At 57.0% G+C, this 14,730-nt stretch overlaps 1 protein-coding gene across 4 annotated transcripts in view; it reads left to right on the top strand.

Annotated features, from left to right (window-relative positions):
• NDRG4 (NDRG family member 4) overlaps positions 1–14,730 on the top strand; it is a 91,149-nt gene that overhangs the window by 15,458 nt on the left and 60,961 nt on the right. For all 4 annotated transcript variants that reach the window (XM_026652645.2, XM_026652646.2, XM_026652643.2 and 1 more), the window contains exons 2-3: positions 4,518–4,609; positions 10,362–10,406. In XM_026652645.2, coding sequence (XP_026508430.1) covers positions 4,541–4,609; positions 10,362–10,406 — 114 coding nt within the window. In that variant the 5' untranslated portion in view covers positions 4,518–4,540. The remainder of the gene's footprint in view (positions 1–4,517; positions 4,610–10,361; positions 10,407–14,730) is intronic.

Here is a 14,730-nt window from a genome sequence, read left to right as displayed (position 1 = left end):
CTCCTGGGGTGCCAGCTTAGGGGTCTCCTGAATGCCGCAGGGTAGCACACACACGTCTGTCTAACGAGACTAGGGCTTCTAACTGGCTCAGAAAGTGACTCCACCAAAGTCAGTGTCGTTGCACTTACTTAAATTCTGAATTTTGGCCCATGGGCCACGACTCCTCTGCTGTCACACCCATGGGCCTCCCTTGAGCAGAAGTTCCCCAGTCCTGCCCAGAAGTGTGGCCTGTGGTATGCACAGCTGTCTTAGGGGCAGGATAAGACTCGGTAGCCCTGCTGAAGTCTCCAAACCCTCTTAGGGCTTGTCTACACGGGCACGTCGTCCTGCTTTATGCTAAGGAGGTGTGACTACTGGCAGAACTCCCCATGTGGATGCTTACTCCAGTCAAAAAGCAGCTTCGTTTTGGTTTAACTCAACCCCTTCCAAAGCAGAGTGAGTTAATCTGCCTAATGCCACTGCTGTGCTGGAAAAAGAGGGTCCATGTGGGTAGTCACACAAGCATAACTATCGTGGTTTAGTTACACTGGTGTAACTGGGAACACTTGCCCGGTAGACAAGCCCTTACTTAGGACCCCGACCCTGCACTCTCCAGGGCAGTGGTTCTCATTGCTCCACTGCAGAGCCCGGACTCTGGGACGGGACCCGACTGCCGGCTGCTCTGGAGCGGGAGTGCCCCCTCCCGCTCAGCGCTGAGCTAAGGAGCCCAGTGCAGAAATGCAGTGGGAGGGTAATGAGCAAATGCCTTGTAATCGGCAATCGATGTGCCCTCTAACCCAGCGTTGTCTGCAAGGGAGTTAATTCATCTCCGCTGCCTGACACCTCTGGGGAAGTGAGAGCGGGAGGATGTTTTGGCTCAGGCGATATGTAGAGGGCGGAGAGTACAAAGCAGTGGAGGCATCGAGCAACCTCTATGACAGTGCGGAGGGGCTGTGATGTCTCCTAGGTAGGCTCGCGTGTGTTTCAAGCCTGGGGATTAGCTCAGCAGATGGGGTAGCAGAAGTTCAGACCCATGGGTATTACTCCAGGCTCTCGCTGTTGTGTGGCTGGAGGGGCTCCGTTCTCTCTTGGGGGGGCCCCACACCAAGCGCTGCCCTCCGTATTCTTTGCAGCATTCAGGTGTGGGCGCTCCCCTTGAGGGCAGGCTTTTGTTCCAGCCCCCAGTCGTATCACTGTGTGTGCAGCCTCCTTGTGCTGCGGCAATCCTGACATGTCCCAAGCCGAGCGGGGCTGGCCCTGAGCTGAGGGTGGTGCTGCTGGGCTGGTGCCACGTTTCACGGTAGGTTGGCCACGTGTGGTCACAATCCTGTGGCTCTTTCTACAGATGCCGGAGAGTTAGCTTGAAATTCCAGCGTGGACTCTACATGCTGAGCGCCCCGCTGCTCGGTCAGTTCGATGCAGTCTCCTTCAAGTCCATTGTAAACTGTTGTGCAGTGGAATATTGCACCCCAGAGGTAGCTGTGGTGGGTGAAACGACTGGTGTATAAACTGCTTTGGGAAGAGAAGTGCTATGTGCAGCTGAGAGATTAAACTTACCGGCAGCATCTCCCTACTGTGTCTCCCTCACCTCCAGGGTTTACATGGGAGGCTCTTTTCCCCCCTTCCAAGATCTTTTGCACAGTTGAAATCTCTGTTTAAAGCCATCCAGCTTAGATTGGAAGCTCTCTGGAGGCAGGGATGGTCTGTTAGGTCTGTGACTGTACAGCCCCTAGCACGCCGGGGTCCTGGGCCGTGTCTAGGACTCCTAGGCGCTATGGTAATAGAAATAATAAATGAGAATTGGGGCCCTACCAAATTCCCGGCCATGAAAAATGCATCACGGACCGTGAAATCTGGTCTTCCCCTGTGAAATCTGGGCTTTTGTGTGTTTTTACCTTATGCTATACAGATTTCACAGGGAGACCAGCCTTTCTCAAATTGGGGGTCCTGACCCAAAAGGGATTAGCAGGAGGGTCACAAGGTTATTTTAGGCGGGTTGCGGTATTGCCACCCTTACTTCTGTGCTGCCTTCGGAGCTGGGCGCCTGGAGAGCGGTGGCTGCTGACTGAGGGCCCAGCTCTGAAGGCAGCAGTGCAGAAGTAAGGGTGGCAATACCATACCAGGCCATCCTTACTTCTGCGCTGCTGCTGGCGGCGGCGCTGCCTTCAGAGCTGGGCTCCCGGCCTGCAGCCACTGCTCTCCAGCTGCCCAGCTCTGAAGGCAGCGCCACCGCCAGCAGCAGCACAGAAATAAGGGTACCCCCTACAATAACCTTGCGACCCCCCCCAACTCCTTTTTGGGTTGGGATCCCTACATTTACAACACTGTGAAATTTCAGATTTAAATAGCTGAAATCGTGACATTGACGATTTTTGAAATCCCATGACCATGAAATTGACCAGAATGGACAGTGAATTTGGTAGGGCCCTAACGATAATGCTCTCGCAGATTACTCGGCTATGAGTCGGAAGGTAACTGCTGCTCAGCACCAGCGATCTGCTCCCAGGATGGAGTTAAGCACGAACTTGGTGGAGCTGAGCAAAGAAAGGGAAACTCTCGTCTTGTTGCCAATCAGGAGCTTGGGCCCTGTTTCCTGAGGTCCCAAACCGTTCGAGCCAGCTGAGCGCTGGCTTGCTTGGGTCCCATGTGTATCTGTTAAGAGTCAAAAGTTCCCCGGCTCAGATGCCAAACCAGCAAACCTGGGCCTTTCCAGCTGAGGTTTTCCCTCACCCCTGAGCAGGGCCGCCCGGGGGGAGGAGGAGGCAATTTTCCCCAGGCCCTGGGCCCCACAGGGGCCCCCACGAGATAGTATTGCAACTTTTTTTTATGGAAGAGGCCCCCGAAATTGCTTTGCCCCAGGCCCCCTGAATCCTCTGGGCGGCCCTGCCCCTGAGACTCAGACAAGCTGGGGCTTTGTCCATGCACTCGCGGGCAGTGATCTGGTTAATCTGGTGCAAACTCCTGCATGGACGCTTAGTTAAGAGCAGCTTCTTTCAATTTAGCTTAGCCCTATTCCTAATCCGCGGGAGCTAAACCGAATCAGCCAGGTTTCTGTGGATTTAAGCGCATCCCCACCGCTTTTTGCATCAGTTCAACTGACTCCATTTTCAGTTGAACCTTTCGTTGAAACTGGTGCAGCTTTGCGTGTGGACACAGAGCAGAAGGAAGGATTTTTGTGACACTCCCCACAGCCCGATCTGAAAGGCCTGAGGTTTATGCAGCTCTAACACTGTGCCCTGCAGTTCCCTAGATCATCTCGATTTATTCCAGGGGCTTGGACGTCTCAAACTCCTGGCTATTAGGGGGCGACAGCTCCAAAGCCTGCAGAGCTGACTGGGGTACTCACCTGACACCCCTCACAAGTGCTAAGGCATTTCTCCTCACAACACCCCTGTTCTCCCCGTGGTACAGAGCGGGAGTGGAGGCACAGAGAGACCGAGGCCGAAGATGTCTTTAGGCACCGCTCTGCTCAGCGTTGCAAGGCCCAAGATCCAGCTCCACAAAGGTCCTTAGGCTCCTAACTTCAATGGAAATAGGAACCTAAATACCTTTGCAGAGCCTGGCCTGAGTGACAAAGGAGCCTGGGCCCCTTTCAGTGAGATTTAGCTTTACAATGCTGAAGTGACTTAGGACAGGAGTGGTGCACTGCCTAAATACTTTTAAAAATCCGGGCCTAAGTGACTTGGCCAAGGTCACCCAGGACATCTGTGGCAGAGCACAGTTTTGAACCCAGCTCTCCCACGTCCCAGGCTGGCTCCCTGCCCTCGATGACCACGTGGAGGCTCCAGCCCTGCTGAGCCGGCCCGGGCGGATGCTGCTCACAAGTTTGTCAGTGCTTGCGGGCTTCAGCCCAAAGGCTCCCTGTGGGCCAGCCAGCTCAGCGGGGTGCGCGAGGGCGAAGGCACTGAGATTAAACCCCAGGGCTCCTGGAACGGTGAGGGACCTGCCCCTCTTTCGGGTAACGGGCTTGTGGCTGAAGCAAGGAGCTGGGGTGCGATTCCTCCTCCCAGGGAGCATCTGTCACCCAGCGACACGCAGGATCCTCCCTTCCCACGTGGGAGGGTCTCGCAGGCTGCGCCCCAGGGTGCCCTCTCCTGGCAGAGCAGCTGGGTGAAGGCGTCATGCCCATGTGCCCCTCCTCGAACATGTATAGCGTGGGCAGCAATAGCGCCAGCTTTACCCACCCCACCAATGTCCCCTCTTTCCGCCCCCCCCCCCCCGGCATGACTAGGGTCAGTCTCCACGGCCCAGTCAGTTCCTGGCCCCTCTGCCATGGCTGCCTACGGGGGGGACCAGCTACTGCCCGCTCTGATAGCCACCATGTGCTGGGCACATCTGTCCCATCCTGATGCCACCCCAGATGGACCTATATCGGAGAGCTGATCCTTGGGACGCACACAGCAGAGATCTGGCTGCTCCCCTCGCCGGCTGGCCCTCGCCAGCTCCAGCCCAGAGCTCAGGCTGAAGGTCTGTGGGCAGTGCCAGGAGGCTGGCTGCCAGGCAGCTGACCTGTGTGCTGGTTTTATTTCCCCCTGCAGGGCTGCTGCTGCAGGAAGTGACCATGGCAGGGCTGCACGAGCTGCGATTCACCGAGGAGAAGCCACTGCTGCGAGGCCAGGATACCGAGCTTGTGAGTTGCCTTCTTTCCCCCCGTACATCCCACCTGTCAGCCTCCTTCTTTCCCAACACGCGAGGAGGTGTTGATTGTATGGAATGGCTGCCTGCCTTGCTTTGCCCTAGCCTCAGTTGGAGCCGTTCACCCAGCAGCACCAGGTGTCTGTAATGTCCTGTTTTTGTGTGTGAGTTATGTTGCCCTCCAGTGGCTCAGCTGGCAGGGTGGATAAGGGACCTACCATTGCCACCAGCTAGGGGAGCTCTCCTTTAGCTCAAATGCAAGGGATCTAGTCCTGACTCTGTGTGTGTGTGTGTGTGTGAGATTGTTATCCTCTTCACACACCTTGTCCTATAACCGTGAATCTACCAGTGCATTCTGGGACATGCATCTGTCCCAAAGAGGTGTTACTAGGAGCACGGGCTTTTGGATAACTTCCGCATTGGGATGCAGCTAGGAGGAGCGTCCGAGCTGAAAGTAGCGGCAGTGTTTGTCCACGCTGAAGAGAAACCATTGTAGGCTGGACTCGTTCCGCTGGATTTCCGCTAACGGCGTAGCTGGCTTTGTGAGCAGCGAGGGTGCCACCGTGTGGCCCAACTGAAGAATGGCAGCTTGCACCATGCAAGCATCTGAGCGTCTGGTAGCAGCTGGGTCCCTGTGGAGATGGCGGCCAAGGATCAAGCGCTTGACTGTTCCCAATGTCTCCACTGCTCCCCTCGGCTCGGCCAGGAGTGCAGGCTGGCTGCAGTGACGGGCAGCGCCCAGCTGGGCAGCAGGTTCTGAAGCAGATGGGATGGTGCACCATACAAAGGCAGGAGATGAGGGTGGTCTGGCTTTCCCCACCACTTCCTGTTCCTCAAAGGCTCCTTTCATGGCAGCCCGTGTCCCATCTGACGTCTTGCTCCTAGCTCAGCTGCAGGGGGTTATCTGACTGAATGCCCCTGCCAGGCCTGGGAGCCAGGGACGACTCACAGGGACTACCCCCCGCCCCCGTGATCAGACCTTAGTAGGTATCCGTCTCTGGCTAAGCTCCCATTTGACGCCTATCGTGTGAGAGCGGAGTGGGAGGGCGGCTGCGTCTGGCAAGCAAGCGGGGAGGAGTTGATGAACATCAACAAGCTGACTTCTTCCTGCAGGCTAGAAAGTGTGGGGGAGACGCAGCCAGCCCAAAGAGCAATGCCCCCAGCACAGTCTCTGAGGCCTGGGGGGAGGGGAGAACCCACGGACATCTTCCCGAGGCCTCTCAGGGGTGGGTGGGTGCAAGAGATAGGCCTGGTGGAGCTGGGTTGATGGTGGGGGGGTGGGGGTTGGAACGACTCTCACTAGCTGGGTTTGGGTGGGCTTGTTCCTCCCCCTCCCACTATCTCCTATGGCCTTCTAATGTCCCTTCCCTAATCCACCATGAGGATGAGAGCTCCAGCGCGCCCTCCTCTCTGTCCAAATGCTGACCTCGAAGGGCCCAGCTTGGTCTCTGCCGGTTTCCTGGGTTCCCCAAGCCACGCTCCTGGGGGATCAGATTCCAGATGAGAACTGCAAGGCGCCAGCAGACTGCAGCATTCACTGAGATGGAGCCTCCATCATTGCACCATCCTGCCTTGCTGTCCCCAGCTATGTCAGTGCACCTCCAGCCTGCCCTGCGGCACTCCCTACTACTGCAGGCACATCAGACACTGTCCAGCCTGCTGAACCCTGGGTTGGCTCTCTCTGGTCGAAAGGCGATCCCCAGCGGTGAGAGGGGGTTGGGCCCCTCTCGCTGAGCCGGTCTCCAGCATCCTACCTGATCCCAGGAGTTGAAAGGCTGCTTTGCAAAGCCAGCGTGTGAGCACGGACCTGCCAAGCTGGGTGTGTCACCGCCCGCGTGTCTGTGCTCATCTCGCTGGCCTCGTAAATCCAAGAACAGGAGCCGGAGGACTGGGTATGTGGTGGGCAGGGCTGCCTGTCCTTGGAGCCTGGAAACGTTCATTTGCTTTGGAGCTGCACTGGGACGTGCCACTGGGCTCTGCAGTGGTGCCCAGGCATGGTGTGTGGCCGGGTCAGGGATAACAAAGGGCTCCCAGAGAACCAGACGTGGTTTTGAACCGGAGACTGCATCTCTGGACGTGCCCTTGAAGCCCTGTCCTCCAGCACTGCTGCTTTGGGGACTGTCTTAGTATCCCAGCATCCTCTCTGATGCCAGGACTCTGGAGTCTGAAGAGGTTTGACTTGGCCCCTCCCACCTTTCGGAGGCAGATATTTGCTCTGTGGGGATGCTGCAGAGGAGGTCACATCCTGCTCATTGGAAATCTCATAAGGGAAGGGGTTTGCCCACGTGTCCATGGTCAAAATCTTCCACTCCTAGTGCTGTTATGCTGGTGGCTGCCCCCCACCCCAGAGCTGGCTGCATTTCAGGGCCTCAGTGTGTGGCTTGTAAAGTGCTCTGGGACCCTTTGCAACTCGGGACCATCCTTTCAGCCTGAGGTTTGGATCTGGAATCTGATCTGATCCCAAACTGCCGCAAAGTCTGGACATTTGAGCTGGATTCTCCTCTGCCTTTCCCCTTGTGGAATTACTTACACCTGTGCAACATGTAGGGTGACCAGATAACAAGTGTGAAAAATCAGGGCGGGGGGGGTAATAGGAGCCTATCTAAGAAATAAACCCCAAAATCAGGACTGTCCCTATAAAATCAGGACATCTGGTCACCCTAGCAACATGGGGCTCGGCTGCCGCCATTCTGATTGGTGCTAACTGCACTGGTAAAAACCAGTCACACATGGGGGAAGGCAGCGTTCTGGTCCAGCCTGTTACAGATAGGCCTGAGACACAAGTCAGATCTGGATCAGAACTCCTGCCAGGGGCAGGGGGAGATAGATCTGCTGTTCTGTCTCCAGCGAAAGGTGCTACAGCAGAGATGCAGTCCGCTAGATTTTCCAATGTGGGCACTAGAGCTGCTTGGAGAATGGGATTTCTGTCCCGCAGGAAATCCCGACATCTTGAAACTTCGTTTCATTTCGAATCGGGACAGAGCTGAAATGATCTCGGAACAGAAATCCCCAAATATTTAAATTCAGAAACACTGAACCAGCCTTCTCAAAACGTTTCATTTTGTCAAAGCATTCTTCTATAGACTTTTATTGAAATTGTATTTACTTTTAAAGGGAACAAAGCCAGAAAGTCCAAACAACTTGCCTGGAAACGTTTCTGTTGAAATCGACACGTTCCTGTAAAACATTTTGATTTCAGCACACCAGCATTTTTCTGCTAGACTGTTGCCTCATATGCTTTTCACCCTGCTATATTAAGCCCCCAAATAATTATCCGGTGTGCCCCCCCCCCCCGGATTTCCAAGCTAACAGGAGTTGTGTGCTCAGCCCTTCTGAAAAGTGGGCACCTAACTTTAGGCCAGTATGTTCTAACCTTGGTGTCTGGGTGTCCGCTTCTGTACAGCCAAGGATTGGGCGCTGGGGCCCCCAGCCTGGGGGTGGTAGTGTTCCTCTATCAAAAATGGGACTCTTCCTTGTCTTCCACTCCCCCCAGGATCCCGTCTCTGTGCCTGGTCCCCCAGAGGAGCGGTAAAGCTAGGGCCACGTCACTGATGCCAGGAGGCCGAACCTGCTAGGAGAGCGAGAGCGTTAAGAGAGCTTTATTGATCTACTTGAATGACAGGCTGGGGAAAAGAAGGCAGCGGGGGGTGGGGGGTGGCGAGGCCTGGCTCTATCAGCCGCAGGTGCCAGGCTGCTGGAGCTGGGCAGGTGGCCAGTGAAGACAGAGGCACTCTGCCAACCCAGCCAGTTCACCCTGGCACGGAGAGGAGGGGAAGAACACGAGCTCCTTGGTGGTGATAGGGGAGGGCGCAGGGGTCAGCGATGGCAGGCTGGGGCCCTGGAACTGTGCAGGGGAGAATCGCTGCAGAGATCAGAGCAGGAAGCCTGTGCCCAGGCTTCTGGGTCTCAGGTGACTCCAGCCTCTGGGCCTCTGCAAACGCACCCTGAAGTCTGGATGGGGGAGAGGCACGTTCATGCTGAGTTTTTGTTCCATCCTGGGCTCCCTAATACTGAGATCTCAAGGCTCTAGGAATCCAAATAGTGTGTCGTCCACCCCCCAACCCCCCCCCCCCTGATTCCTGGTTGTGGTGCTGGGGAAGGGACGGACAGGAGCGCCAAGCGCTTGCATGGGCGTGGGGGACTCGTGCCATGTCCAGGGACGGATGCTCTGAGGCTTCTGCCAGGCTCAGGCCTCTAGAGGCTGCTGCCTCCCATCCCATCATGACTCCTCCCAAGTTGGTGCCACCAGCTGATGGACAAAGCTGTGACCCGGCTCCCAGCTGCTGGAGGCCCTGAGGGATGCGGGCCAACTGCTGACACTGAGCAGAGCTCTGCTTTGTTTTCCATGGGGAGAATCTCCCTCCATCTAGCAAAGCATGCAACAGGAGGCTCCCCCAGCCACTCAAAAAGCCAGGAACCACTTGAGATGCCGGTGGGAGGAATCTCGTTCCGGCCTGTCCCCCCTCCTTGTGCTCCTGAGTGTTCCCTGACAGCCCGTTGTGGAGCTAGACGGCAGCTGTCTCCTCTCCTGCTGTTTGTCCGGATGACTTTCAGGGGGCCCCTGGGGCGGGCTGCCTGTCCTGACATTCCCAGCCGCTGCTGAACAGACACAAGCCCAGGTGCTGATGTGGGATGCTGGTGTAACCCCGGTGAGTGTGTCCCGCTCTGGGCCTGATCCATCGGCAATAGGAGTGTTACAGCCCCAGCTAGGGAGCTTTAGTTCAGGCCAGCGTGGATTATGCTTTTAGCTCTGAAGGTCCCCAGTTCGGTCCCCTGTGTGTTGGCCAAGATGGTGGCAGCTGGGCATGTCCAGAGGGGTGGGCTCACAAACCCTGGCGGGCACAGCTGCCAGGGCTCAGTTCCGTAAACCCCCCGACAGCATTTCTAGAGCTGGTTGTGGCAGAGATCGCACCTTGAGGCCAGCGTCAGCGGCAGGGGATGAGCCGCCCAGCACAGGGCTTTGCTCTCTTAACGCTTCTCGGGTCAGTTGTCCACTGGGACCAGCAAGGCCGCCCGGGGGGGGGGGGGGGGGGAGGGGGGCATTTTCCCCCGGGCCCCTCCGGGGCCCCCACGAGAGTTTTTCAGGGCCCTTGGAGTGGGGTCCTTCACTCGCTCCGGGGGCCCCGGAAAACTCTCGTGGGGCCCGGCACCCCGGACCTTCTTCCGCTCCAGGTCTTCGGCGGCAATTCGGTGGTGGGGGCCCCCCGCCGCCGAAGACCCCAGGCCCCCTGAATCCTCTGGGCAGCCCTGGGGACCAGCAGCCCCCTGCCTCTCTGATCTCAACGGCCTTCAGGCCGGCAGTCTTGACTGGGCTCTTTGCTGAGGTCCCCGAGATCCTTCCCCAGGGCCGTAGCAACAAAGAACGTGGCCCCCTCCGAACGGTGGCCCCCTCCGAACATATGTCCGGGCGGGGCCCCTTACAATGCAGAAACTTGAATGCGGTATTTATTTTGCCACTTTTAGGGGCCCCCTTCCTCGTGGGGCCCCCTCCGGTCGGAGGGTACGGAGGGCGCTCGCTACGCCTCTGTCCTTCCCAGCTTAGAGTGGGCGTGAATTCCTTCCTGGGGTATTAATGGAGGAGGAGGCGGCTGTGCGGAGGCTCATCAGCGCTCTCAGCGGGTGACTGGAAGGCAGGTGGCGGCGGCGAGGGGGTAGGGATGAGGCGATAGCCAGGTGTCTGTGTTACTGCTTCGCGGTGGCGCCTGTATGAGCTCTGATGGTTCTTTCTGATCTGTTTTCCCCTCCAGGAGCATTCGGATACGTTCCATTCCGCGGTGGACACGGACTGGAAGGTAAGGCCCCTCCTCTGACTGTCCAGCCCCTCTGGCCGTTCTCTGGGACCTGGGTGCGGTGGTGGTGTTCTGCCGATTGGCTGCGTGGTTCCAGCAATGGACTCCCCTGCTCCCTGACCAGTGCTACCGGGCTCTCCTCAGCTGACCGACGGAGAGGAGGGAATGTTGCCGGTCGGTCCTCCCTTGCTGGTGCGCTTGCCTGATCTTCAGGGGTGAGGGGGACAAAATGGCTTGTGGGCACATCCCCTGAGTGTGGGTGACTGATGTGGGGGATTCAGCCTGGTTTCCAGTCTGAGGGTCTGCGTCTCTCCAATGCTAAAGGTCTCTGTGCACCTAACAATCAACGGGACTGAAGCCATGAGCTTCACAGCGGCAGCTAGTTAGCACATTACAGTATTACAGCGCAAATTTGTGTGTTTGCATTGCTGTCTTCTGGTGGAGGGAATTGGAACTGCTACACTGTGTGACATTGGCCCTATATTGCTAACCTCTAATGGAGATCCTCCATTAGCTCAAGTGGTGGAGACAGAGCAGGTTTAGCCCCACTGTCACAGTGACATTGCAAGGGGCGGTGGCATGTGGTATAGGGACAGCCATGATGTTGTGGCTGGCCTTGGATTTGTTAAAATAGTTCAGCTTTGAAATCGCCCATCTTGATATATTCTAGTCACTACACCCACCACTGAAGTGCAGCCACCTCTGTGGTGTATCCTGGCAGCTGGTTAATGGCACTGCTACGGTTGGGGGCCGGAAGTTGAAAGAGAATACGCTATTGGAGTACAGAATATCCAGATCCGCAATAAAATCCCCCGCCCCAATGCAATTAAATGCCTGGGGCCAAATTCAGCCCTGGTGTAAGAGCATAACTGCTGCTGTCAGCATTGCCCCTGATGGTCACACTGCTATGGAGAGTGGCATGTGTGGCGTTTATGGGCCCTGTAGGGGACACATTGGCACATCTTCCGTCTCCTTTCCTCTTTCATGAGGCAGCGTGGGAGGCTGAATCTTATTAGATATCATTTTCCATTTATACCAAAACAAATCAAGGAAATCTCTCCTCATGCCTATGCCTCCCCAGTCCCCCGGCTTCTCCTGGCACATATGCTCCCTCGTGGTGGGAGAGGTGGAATCAGCAGGCTGGCCTTCTGGAAAACCGACTCCCCCCAGGAGTAGGGGTGGAATAGGAGCGCAGGCTGTGGAGCTCACAGCTACTTCAGTCTCTGCCTCCTCCAGCAGGAGGTGCTGTGGAATTAGGCAGGAACGCTGGGTCTGGTGGGGGATCATTACTGCAATCCCTCACGTCTCCCAGAAGGGGGCGCTATGGGGAATGGCGTCGCTGCAAGCACTAGTGTTGTCAACTTTCTATTGGCACAAAACCGAACACCCTAGCCCCGCCCCTTCCATGAGGCCCCACCCCCCACTCACTACATTCCCCCTCCCTCGGTGGCTCACTCTCCCACACCCTCACTCACTTTCACTGGCCTGGGTGCAGGAGGGAGTGAGGGCTCTAAATGGGGGTGCGGGCTCCAGGATGGGGCCAGAAATGAGGGGTTCAGGGTGTGGGAGTGGGCTCCAGGCTGAGGCAGAGAGTTGGGGTGGGGGGGAGAGGGCTCTGGGCTGAGGGTTCTGGCTCTGGGGTGGGGCCGGGGATGAGGGGTTTGGGAGGGGGCTGCAGGTTGAAGCAGGGGGTTGGTGGGTGGGAAGGATGAGGGCTCTGGCCTGGGGGATGCTGGCTCTGGGGTGGGGCCAGGGATGAGGGGTTTGGGGTGCAGGAGGGGGCTCCAGGCTAGCGGGTGGGGCCAGGGATGAGGGGTTCAGGGTGTGGGAGGGGGCTGTGGGCTGGGGCAGGGGGTTGAGATGCTGGGGGTGTGGGCTCTGGGGTGCAGGAGAGGGCTCTGGGTTTGGGGGGGGCTCAGGGCTGGGGGAGGAGGCTGGGGCTCAGGGTTGGGGCACGGGCTTACCTCGGGCAGCTCCCGGTCAGCGGCACAGCGTGGGGGCTAAGGCAGGCTGCCTGCCTGTCCTGGGACACCACACTGCACCCCGGAAGCAGCCAGCAGGTCCGGCTCCTGGGTGGGGGGGCAGGGCACTGCTCTCACCCGCAGGTACCGCCCCCCCCAGCTCCCATTTGCTGGTTCCTGGCCAATGGGAATGCGGAGCCGGTGCTTGGGGTGAGGGCAGCACGCGCCGCAGAGCCTTCTGCCCTCCCCTCCTCCTCCTCCTCTGCCCCTCGGTGAGGAGCCGGACCTGCTGGCTGCTTCTGGGGTGCAGCGCAGTGCCAGGACAGGTTGGCACTAGCCTGCCTTAGCTCCGCAGCTCCGCTGACAGGGCACCTGGTCGAAAACCAGACGCCTGGTCACCCTTGCCAGCTCCCTTTTCCTAGTCTCTGGAGCACTGGCTGGTGCGGTGCCAGCGTTGGCCGGAAGCGTGAGCCACACACACAACTGCTTGGGGATCTCGACAGCTCACAGGCTGGCCCAGGCTCTCCCTTCTTCAGTGAGAGCGGAGAGGGGCCCTCTGAACTGACAGCCCTGAGGGGAGCTCCCAGCGTGTTCCAGCAGGAGGCGCTGTAAGGGATGGAGTAGTAGCCCTGGCCATGTGCGAGGGGGTTCCTGTTTGCTTCCCCCCCCCCCCCCAAAATGTCTCTCAGGACTTGCTGTAGGGAGTGAGGCAGGAGCTCTGGCTGTGGGGCACTCCCAGGAACTCCCACCAGGCGTCGCTGTGGGGCAGGTGTTGATCCGCTGAAGGGGAGTTGGGGGAGGCTGTTAAAACTAGCAATTTCCTCCAATAAAAACCAAGCCGACTTTCAGAAATAGCTGCTGTTTCCATGGTGACAGTCGCCTGGGCAACTCCACCCTGGGTTTTGTGCAAGGCCTGCAACTCTCCCTCTTCCTTTGAGGGCTTTCGCTCAGAGATCCAGGAACCCCTCCTGGTGCTGCAGAGAGATTTCAGTGCATCTCCCTTACAGAGACCACAAAGAACAAGCCCATTTCCTCCCGCCCGCGTCTCAGCAGGGTACTGCGTGGAGAGCTATTATCGAATTGTGTTAGGCTGTCTGGGTCCTGCTGAGTCTGGCATGCTGAAGAGCAGCTCTCCCAGCTCACATCATCCACACAGCTAAACCGAACTGGAGCATGCAAAGGAATGACTGGCGTATGTGTGAATCTCATTATAATACAGACGCTAACAACTCTGTGATCTCTGTAGGACTTGTCACTCTGTTGCCCAAGTCGCTTCTGTGCCTCAGTTTCCCCATAGGTAAAACGAGGATAATGATATTGACCTCTTTCTAAAAGTGCTTTGAGATCTACTGATGAGACTGGCTGTGTAGAAGAGCAATGTATTCTCCATGGAGTCACTTGGAACTACACGCTGACGGTGCTCAGGGAACTTGGATCTTTCTGAAGGAGAAAGAGACAGTATCAGGGCTATAACACACACGTCAGATTCTGGCAGCAGCGTGTCTCACTCCTCCTCCTGCCCCAAGCCCAGTTCATTACAATACTTTCTACCTCTGTCACCTCTCACCTGACAATGCCAAAGTTGTACAAACATAGCAATGAATTACTTCTCACATCCCCCGCCCCCCCCCAGCCTCTCTGTGCTGCTTGATTATCCCAAGGTCACACAGCACATGGGTGCCGGAGCTAGGGATAGAACCCAGGACTGCTGATCCCCATTCTAAACCATGTTTGTGTATAGTGGGGTCCAGGCCCATGGATTGTGACTGTTGGGTGACTGACAGTTTCCACCCTCCCAGCAAGACACTGAAGAGCAATACCATGATGGCTGCAGAGTGCAGTGATACCAAGTTAATAGGCACAGAGTGGGCTTGGGGATGCATTTGGTGCTGACTGGCTGTGGGTCCTGGCTTCAAACCCTGCTGCAGGGGGCAACCATTTTAAAATGTGTTTATTTACTATATAAAGGGGAAGAACAGACCTGTGGTTGATGCACAGAACTCTTGACGTCCGTTCCCAGCTCTGTCACTGCCTCACTGGGTGACCTTGGCCAACTTGCCTCAGTTTCCCCGATTTGTAAGATGGGGATGATTCTTGCCTATGCCACAGAAATGTTCTGAGGCTGGTAAAGAGCTCAGAGCTTCTCAATACAAGGGCAAGGGGCTAACTGGGTTATTTGATGCTGCAGAGTTTAAAGTCCGGAGACATCATGTTTTTGGCATTCTGCAAAGACTAACTGTGAATGTAGCCTGGTGCTGGTAGTGTGTGTGTGTGTGTGTGTGTGTGTGTGTGTGTGTACACACACGTAGTGAGCATGCATGTCGCAGGATCGCTGCACTGCACTATGTTGTTAGAACTTAAGGCCA

This window comes from Terrapene carolina, unplaced genomic scaffold (assembly GCF_002925995.2).
Source record: "Terrapene carolina triunguis isolate 2854851 unplaced genomic scaffold, T_m_triunguis-2.0 Scaffold130, whole genome shotgun sequence".
Taxonomy (NCBI): Eukaryota; Metazoa; Chordata; order Testudines; family Emydidae; genus Terrapene; species Terrapene triunguis.
This window is presented reverse-complemented; position numbering and strand designations above follow the sequence as displayed.